Genomic DNA, 9,553 nt, shown 5'->3' with positions numbered 1-9,553 from the left:
TGTTTCAGCAGGTTTTTATTTAGTTTTTAACGACTGCTCAGAAATTGTTGAAACTTTTTAATCACTCCTGGTGGAGGGATGCGGCCAAAAAAATGTCAATCTTGGTAATAGCCCCACCCCTCCACACACACTTTGCCAGATTGACTTTCTTTGAAACACTTTTTACAGTGGTTTCTTAAAGTAAGATCAGACTCAGCCCGACAAACCGATCCTGGGTCCATAAACACACCGAAACCGATGGATCCAGATCCACTAAACGTATGTAGCCGAGTACTACAGTACTTCATCACCATCATCATCAAAAAAAAAAGGACATTAAATGTTGAAAGACGAGGACAGATGAGGCGTGTGATTGAACATGTTTATTTCAGTTCTGCAGTGACTCCTTATGACCTCGGTCTCTCCTTCTTGCCTTTGTAGAGCGCCAGCAGGGACACGTTGGCCACCTTCACCACCTTGAAGCGCACACCAGGGATGTCACCCACAGCGTGACCTTTACGCCCAAAACCTGCCACCAGAACCTCGTCATTCTCCTGCAGGACCAGAAGACAAGCATTAGCCTTCGTTACATTCGAGGCGACTCTGCACCGCTGCTCGGCACTGCCGATTGTTTACCTCGATGAAGTTGAGGCAGCCGTCATTTGGGACGAAGGCAGTGATCTTCTTGCCGTTCTTGATGAGCTGAACTCTCACACACTTCCTGATAGCAGAATTTGGCTGCTTGGCTTCCACGCCGCTAACAAGACAAAGACAACATCAACAGCTGTGTACAGGGTGCCATGGCAACAACAAATGCCATAAAGTTTTAGCAGGTATCACAAGGATAACCTATCAATTCATTCAATAGCTAACGCTTATACAGGTCCAGTAGACCCATCCCACACTTCCCTCTCCTCAGCCAAGTCCTCCAACTCTTCCTGGTGAAGATTCCCAAATTGGATAGAAAATATAATCCCTCCAATGTCCACATTATATAATTTAGATTAAGAATTAAACTACAATACTGAGAGAAAAATATTTTCCCCCAAACTCTTCGAGACACCCCAACAGACTTTTCTCAGGAAGCAGAGCATCTTCCAGGTTTTCTAAACAGAAACCAACACAGTAACATACGCACGCACGGTTCCTTAACTCAATCACAGGCCTCGCAGAGTGAGGACTTGGAACATCCTCTGTGAGATGGGTGAGAATTCCTCCCACATTCTCAGACTTGTCTACAGAGGAGGGTCTTGTGACACCTGATAACACCCCAGCCGGATCTGCAGTCCTTCAGCCCCACTGAAGAGAAAAAAACGGAATAGTAGTACGTTCCAGTGTACTCGTGGGTTGGAGTTTCCCAGTTAAGGCCCCTGAAGTCAGAATTCCAACTCAACTCGTTCAAACCCCACAATGCAGGATGGTAAAGCTGCACTTCTGACAGTGTCCAATTTAATTCCCAATTGCATGCAGCTAGAATTCCTTGCACACAGGGAATAGCTCCTGTCTCAGTCTACATCCACTGAGCTGTGAGCAGATCAGATCCTGTCCGATATGAGCCTTAAACAAATCTATCAGTATCTGCATTATTTTTTTGCCGATATGAAAACTTTAGAACCAGTTAAGTGTACCTTAAAAACTATGTACTGTTTGACTAGAACCATCACACGACTGAAGCGTGTTGTGTGCATAGCAGGTATCCTTTAGGTGCATAGTTTGCCCAGCAGAGGGCATTCTAATGGCATTGTTTACACTTCTCTTAAGTATGGCCAGGAGCCCCATCACCACATGGTCACATTAGCTACAAGAGAGAGACAAAGCCACCAGCTGCCAGGTTATTTTCAGAGTGAACATTTTACAGCCACAAGAGATCAACAGTTACTATACCGCCAGGTAGGCGGGGCCAAAGTAAACAAAGTCAAGATGGTGGATACAAGCGGCAGAAATGAGATTTAGTCAGTGGGGAGACAAATGTTTTCTCAGGGTGCTACTAAAATTGTTTTCCGTTACAAGTCAAACTGAGTTCCCACTTTCCAATGAACTGTCAACCCCGTGGGTACAAAATCTCCCAAAACAAACTCACTAAATTTGCTGTGGGAACACCCCCCCCCCCCATAAATATTCTATCAGCTGTTGTTTTGAGATATTAAACAAAAATAATAACCAGAATTCAACACAAATCCAAAGGGACTAAACCTTTGAGGCACATAAGGCGTCGGCAGATCACCCACGGTTGCACGGGTTGTGGGTTACTCACACTTTCTCAAGAACGATGCCCTTGGCATGCGAGGCTCCACCAAAGGGGTTGGCCTTCAGCGCTGTGCCCAGGTGGGCTTTCTTGTACTGCTTATCGTGCCACTTTTGCTCGCGGCGGTGGTTCCGCAGCTTCCTGGCTGTACGCAGACCTCGACACTTCCCTGGAAGACAAAAGAGAAACGGCTCTGTCACTCTGGAATCTAGACCAAACAAATGGCTTGGATCAAGTCCATCGCGTGTTCCACCAACTATCTTAATTTTTGGTGAAAGAAAAACAAGTTACTCTGAAACACTTTTTGATTTTTATTTTTGAAGACAATGGAGGTCGTATTTGGAGAAACTGTGTCAAAAGGAAAAAGGTACTCGTGCCAGATGGGAGCGTCAACTGAAAGTAAACATTCATTTGTAAAAACAGCAAAATACTTTCAGATTAACATCTGTAATTAACTCCAGTGACTGTCTGCACTCAAATTATTCCACCACGGCAGTAATTATGTTTACTTACACTCAACAAAAATATAAACGCAACACTTTTGGTTTTGCTCCCATTTTGTATGAGATGAACTCAAAGATTTAAAACTTTTTCCACATACACAATATCACCATTTCCCTCCAATATTGTTCACAAACCAGTCTAAATCTGTGATAGTGAGCACTTCTCCTTTGGTGAGATAATCCATCCCACCTCACAGGTGGGCCATGTCAAGATGCTGATTAGACACCATTAGTGCACAGGTGTGCCTTAGACTGCCCACAATAAAAGGCCACTCTGAAAGGTGCAGTTTTGTTTTTTTTGGGGGGGATACCAGTCAGTATCTGGTGTGACCACCATTTGCCTCATGCAGTGCAACACATCTCCTTCGCATAGAGTTGATCAGGTTGTCAATTGTGGCCTGTGGAATGTTGGTCCACTCCTCTTCAATGGCTGTGCGAAGTTGCTGGATATTGGCAGGAACTGGTACACGCTGTCGTATACGCCGGTCCAGAGCATCCCAAACATGCTCAATGGGTGACATGTCCGGTGAGTATGCCGGCCATGCAAGAACTGGGACATTTTCAGCTTCCAAGAATTGTGTACAGATCCTTGCAACATGGGGCCGTGCATTATCCTGCTGCAACATGAGGTGATGTTCTTGGATGTATGGCACAACAATAGGCCTCAGGATCTCGTCACGGTATCTCTGTGCATTCAAAATGCCATCAATAAAATGCACCTGTGTTCTTCGTCCATAACAGACGCCTGCCCATACCATAACCCCACCGCCACCATGGCCCACTCGATCCACAACATTGACATCAGAAAACCGCTCACCCACACGATACCACACATGCTGTCTGCCATCTGCCCTAGACAGTGTGAACTGGGATTCATCCGTGAAGAGAACACCTCTCCAATGTGCCAAATGCCAGCGAATGTGAGCATTTGCCCACTCAAGTCGGTTACGACGACAAACTGAAGTCAGGTCGAGACCCCGATGAGGACGACAAGCATGCAGATGAGCTTCCCTGAGACAGTTTGTGCAGAAATTCTTTGGTTATGCAAACCGATTGTTTCAGCAGCTGTCCGAGTGGCTGGTCTCAGACGATCTTGGAGGTGAACATGCTGGATGTGGAGGTCCTGGGCTGGTGTGGTTGCACGTGGTCTGCGGTTGTGAGGCTGGTTGGATGTACTGCCAAATTCTCTGAAACGCCTTTGGAGACGGCTTATGGTAGAGAAATGAACATTCAATACACGAGCAACAGCTCTGGTTGACATTCCTGCTGTCAGCATGCCAATTGCACGCTCCCTCAAATCTTGCGACATCTGTGGCAAAGTGCTGTGTGATAAAACTGCACCTTTCAGAGTGGCCTTTTATTGTGGGCAGTCTAAGGCACACCTGTGCAGTAATCATGGTGTCTAATCAGCATCTTGATATGGCACACCTGTGAGGTGGGATGTATTATCTCAGCAAAGGAGAAGTGCTCACTATCACAGATTTAGACTGGTTTGTGAACAATATTTGAGGGAAATGGTGATATTGTGTATGTGGAAAAAGTTTTAGATCTTTGAGTTCATCTCATACAAAAAGGGAGCAAAACCAAGTGTTGCATTTATATTTTTGTTGAGTGTATTTACTCTGAACGTCCTTCTCCACACAGTCTGTACGCTTCATTGTTTTACGGCATCTTCTACATTATATACATCACTTTAGAAATCACTCCACATGATGTCACTTAATATTGATGCTCACTGACCAGTAAGCTCTTGACGGCTTCATGCTAACTTAGTAGGAACAGTGGTTAACTACCCATTGATTACTCATTATACTTGTTGCTTATATTTTTCTTAATATACAGTTTTGTGCACAAAATGGTTTTCTAACAACAAAAGTCTTGTGAGGCCTCCAATGGAGAATTAAGTCATGTTAAAACTGTGTTTAAAACTTAAAAAAAATATATCCCTGAGGCCTGCTGGTGTCAGAGTCAAACTGTTTATCTGTGCGATCCTCATTCAACCCTCATTCACTTTTGTATCCCCATCCACTGCTATAGTAATGAGTTGGTGACTTGAGTGGGAGTGAGCATGGAGTGTCATAGTAGAGAAACTGGAGTGTCAGTTGTGCTCACACCATGTGTCTGAAGCATAACTGACCCAGAATGCACCTGTGAAATTAAGTCTGAAACATACTGTACGTGTCATGTTGGATGTGTGACACATGTCCAACGCAACAGCTGTTATGGATCGATGTTGCTGCTCAATCTTTCTACATCATCTGTCTAACAATATTCTTCTCTAACCACTGTCCTGAAATGATTTTACAGGTTCCTTTGGGCTTTTGTGTGTGTGTGTGTGTGTGTGTGTGCGCGCGCCGATTCCCCCACTGCCTTATTTAGCTGAATAATCGCTGTCACCCAACAGCCCATCCCTGAAAACACACTGCAAATTTTGTTGTTGTTGTTTTCTGGAGTGAGTGCTGAGCAGGATGAAAAATTGTCTGGGAGAAAAAAGTGCAGCAGTCTGCAGCAGCTGAACAGTGAAGCATAAAAGCGTGTTGACACAAAGATGAGTGTAGGCGTATCCACAAAAGTTTTGTACCATACTGGTGTTTCATCCACACAGAATCTGCATTTTTAGAGCCAGAAAATGTGACTTTTTAGAACTGGTCCCAGAGTGGATAAACGTCAAGAGGCTGCCTTTGCACCAATATGAAACTATGATGTCATCATCTTCTGCCTTTTATACAACACGCAAGCTTTAAGGCCCAGTCATACAGCAATCGCTAAATTAAGGGGGGGAAAAAAAAAAGTCAAATCATTGAGGAAAAAGTGGATCACTAAAAAGCCTGCGATTTCAGAGCGCACAAAAAAACAAAACAAAACCGAAACTAACAAAAGAAATACGAAGGGAATGGCTAGCTTGACGCTTAAAATGGACTGCATTTATATAGCGCTTTTCCATCTGCATCGGATGCTCAAAGCACTTTACAATACCGCCTCACATTCACCCCGATGTCAGGGTGCTGCCATACAAGGCGCTCACTACACACCGGGAGCAATAGGGGATTAAAGACCTTGCCCAAGGGCCCTTAGTGATTTTCCAGTCAGGCTGGAATTTGAACCCATGATCTTCTGGACTCAAGCCCAACACCTTAACCACTAGACCATCACCTCGCCGCACATTCATGATGACGTGACTTGACAGCGGGTATCAGACTGAGTGTTAGCCCGTGCTCTGCACAACACCTGCGAGAACCGGTTGCCTTGACAACAAGGTTTGTCCTCACGGCTGCAACGTCCGTGCACACATGCACGTTCCAGACAAATGGCTACAAAGTGCGTAAATAGAGTAAATGATAAAATGTTCTTGCCATTGTTGTTCCTGTATGAAAACTGATTTTCGTCCCACACATGGACGAGTCACGTTCAGCTCGTCTGAGCGTTGGTTACTGATCCGTTCAGATATTGTCAACGGTAGGGATGGGTATTGATAAGATTTTATCGATATCGATGCCATTATCGATTCTGCTTATCGATCCGATTCCTTATCGATTCCCTTATCAATATCTCTTGTGAATTTTGTACTAAAAGTAGGCTTTACAGGTTTTCTATGTATTTTTGAGTCTTAAAGTAAATAAATATGAAATTGGTCACTGTATCCGTGATCTCTGGACATAAATAAAAATAAACAAAACAGCGTTTCGTTTTGAAGTTATTAATTCCGACTGGAATCTATCGTTCTAACTTGACTCGGCACAGAGCCACGCACCGTTTGGAGCTGTGTGAACAGAACGGAGGATGACTCTTGTTTCTTTCTCGCAACAAGACAGGAGTCCCAGTTAGTAACTTTAATCCGCACAAAAGTGACTCACGATTTCACATATTCAGGGATGAAAGTGGTGAAAAACAAAAAAAGCTGAAACCCAAAATTACCCCCAACATCATGTGCACGAAAATGTTTGAATTCTAGAAGCTCTGAAATGTAATCTGGGACGATTCCAGACAATAAACTACAGGGAGTGCAGCATCCATTTAGTGAGAAAAAACCCAACTCTCCTTATTCAAATTTATTCCAGTAGTATTCTGCTCTTACTAGGATGCAGTAGATTTCTAGCTTGGCAGATAGTTCTGGAGGAAATCACTGAAGAAATTAACAAACTGAAAATATGGTTTGACCGAAACAAACTGTCATTAAACTTAAATAAAACAGGGATGAAATAGAGGTGTAACAGTCACTAGGTGTTCACAGGAAACACTTATTTCTGTATGTACGTATGTGTGTATTTATTTAATGTTCATTGTTAGTTGGTTTTATATTTTCTGTTGTGTTTTTATTCAGGTTCTTTTTGTCACTTTCTCTAAAACTGTATATAATCAGATTAGTTATTTATTACTATTATTGCTGTGCTTGCTATTATTATTAATATATAAACAAAAATAAAAAAAATGTTACAATTTGTAATACATTCGACTCTTTTACAACAACAAACGCTTGACAGCTGCAACTGCTTGATGCTAATTTTACCATTGAAAATGCCATAGACATGCTAATGTGTTAGCATCGGCCCCGTTTTTAAGTTATAAAATACATCTATCAACTGTTTCAGAAGACCGTAACAGGTTGGTTTAACATAAAAAAGGTAAATATCGGGGGAAAGCGAAAGAAAAAAAAAATTAAATCAACGAAGCACTGCTTCAATTGGTTCAAGGTTCAAAGCAAAGCCGCACTGCAGAAAAGTTGATTACAGACTCGCTACAGGTCTTTAATCAATGTAGAGAAATGATCATTTTCCACGTCGGACCTGGGACGCTGGACAACAATCAAATGGAATGTTGGCAGTACAGGAACTACGTAAACAATGAGGAAACACCAAGACAGAAAGCAAAACGAAATATGGTTGAATTTAGGTTGTCGCCAGGATTCGTTCACATTTTTAAATAGTTTGAAAATTCGAACAAAGCGCCAGCTGCAGGAACGAAGCTGGACGACAGTTAAATGCCGTCTCCGAAAGTCAATGTAAGTCCAGATTTTGTTGTTTCATTTTGGCTTCAGTGTCCATCGTTAGTGTCGTGTGACCGAGGCGTTATGTGCATGCTTCATGTTGTCTTCTCAGTTTTTTGAGTGTTACAGCGCAAACCGTTTTCTACAGCTCCGTTGTCTTGACAATGTTTGCGCACACACGCACGCTGAAGCCAGAAAAGCTGGGGAGACGGGGGAGGCTGCAGGTTGCACGAGGATGGATGGAGCACTGACGGTACAGGAATTACGCAAACAGTGAGGAACTGTCAAGACAGAAAGCAAACTGGAATACGGACGAATTGAGACCATCGTCTGGATTTGTCTGGACTGACTTGCAACATGTAATCAGATTTAAATCAGATTTTTACTGACAGTCTGAATAAACTGGTCAAGACCTACTGTTGTGTACTTTTCTTTCTGCCATTCATGATGCATGAAGGAAAGAAAGTGCGTAAGTCAAAAAACTGAGCATGTCATACAATTTTTCCCCATCCTTGGTGGAAAGAATTCCATGGCAATCATACAATTTTTCCCCTGTTGTTTACCGACAGGAGGCGACCCACACTCTGTAATGGACGATGGGTTTGTCTCAGTGGATCTTGAGTTATCAAACGTCCTTTAAACAAACCACAGGAGGTCCTTCCTACCGATGTCAATCTGACTGTATAATTTCTCCCTCTTCTGCAGAATGAATACACAACAGAGTTTTTCAGTTACTCGGAGCTATGTACAATACTGTCAACATCTGGTGCAAGTGTCTTCATTTTGCATAAACATGTACTCAGTTACGGGATTAATAAAGTTCTTCCTTATTCTTCTACCTGTTAATCTTTGTTAGATGGCTGCTTTAAGATGAGAATTTCAGTAAGTCTCACTGAAAAGGCAACAGGAGCGCTGAGGTTCGCTTTGCTGAATGACAGCGCAAAATGCGTGTCAGGGAAAGAAAAATAGGTACGGCGGAAAGAGAAGTACGTGACACCGGTTCATCAGTTCCTGAAACAGACCAGCAGCGTGACCGGGATTCGAACCCGACACGTCGTCACCCTGCGAGTTAAAAGCCATGTTCGACGAAATTAATGTCTACCGATTAAATAAACCAGTTCAATCTACATATTAAGTACTGAAGCTTATCCACATCTTGATTTGCGACAAACGGAGCCGATGAAGCTAAGCTAACGGTGCTAACGGGCCGCTCCACGTTGCGGAGATAAAAGAACGAAAAACATGACACTTTATCACCAGCCGTTTCACTTTTCCGCACATTAAACCCATCCTAATAATTTGTAGCACCTTCCCAAAGATAACTGAGCTCTGGTTTGGCCTCGGTTAGACACAAAAGCGGTTTTTAGGATGAAGTTTGTGACTTACCCATAACGACGGAGAGCAGCCCGGGATGGAAAGGAAAGACCCAGCATGCACCGCGGCAAAGTGAAGCGCGAGGACCCAAACTAGATCTGACTTCAAACACTGCCTGATGAAAATTATACTTCGTTTTACAACTCTGCCTTTTATCTGATTTATTGTCGATATTTTACACATATAATCGATTTTTTCATTAATATTTGTATTTTGTAAGTATACACCCACACCCAAATGTGTGTCTATATATGTATAAATATATATTTAATTCTAACCATATAGGTCCCATTAAGATCCAAACCTGTTTTGTTAGGGAGACCTGGACATTCTAAGTTTCCAGTTCACCTAACCTGCATGTCTTTTAAATGTGGAAAGAAACTGGAGCAAAGCAACAGAGAACATGCAAATTCTACACAGAAATGCCAGAGGTGGGAATCAAACACATGGCCTTCTTACTGTGAGATG

General features: G+C 42.9%; 1 protein-coding gene across 1 annotated transcript; it reads right to left on the bottom strand.

Moving 5' to 3' along the window:
- Positions 1-351: 351 nt before the first annotated feature.
- rps23 (ribosomal protein S23) lies at positions 352-9,204 on the bottom strand. The gene is made up of 4 exons (XM_034165184.1): positions 9,098-9,204; positions 2,234-2,393; positions 616-736; positions 352-533 (listed from the first exon to the last, which is right to left on the bottom strand). The coding sequence occupies exons 1-4, from the start codon at positions 9,099-9,101 to the stop codon at positions 387-389; spliced, it is 432 nt and encodes a 143-aa protein (XP_034021075.1). The 5' UTR covers positions 9,102-9,204; the 3' UTR covers positions 352-386.
- Between the last annotated feature and the right edge of the window lie 349 nt (positions 9,205-9,553).

The sequence above is a fragment of the Thalassophryne amazonica genome, chromosome 3 (genome assembly GCF_902500255.1).
Source record: "Thalassophryne amazonica chromosome 3, fThaAma1.1, whole genome shotgun sequence".
In the NCBI taxonomy this organism is placed as follows: Eukaryota; Metazoa; Chordata; class Actinopteri; order Batrachoidiformes; family Batrachoididae; genus Thalassophryne; species Thalassophryne amazonica.
This window is presented reverse-complemented; position numbering and strand designations above follow the sequence as displayed.

Coding starts and splice junctions, on each gene's coding strand:
- rps23 (XM_034165184.1), bottom strand. Junction 737..2,233: donor GGCATCGTTCTTGAGAAAGT/GTGAGTAACCCA, acceptor TTGTCTTGTTAG/CGGCGTGGAAGCCAAGCAGC. Junction 534..615: donor GCTGCCTCAACTTCATCGAG/GTAAACAATCGG, acceptor CTGGTCCTGCAG/GAGAATGACGAGGTTCTGGT.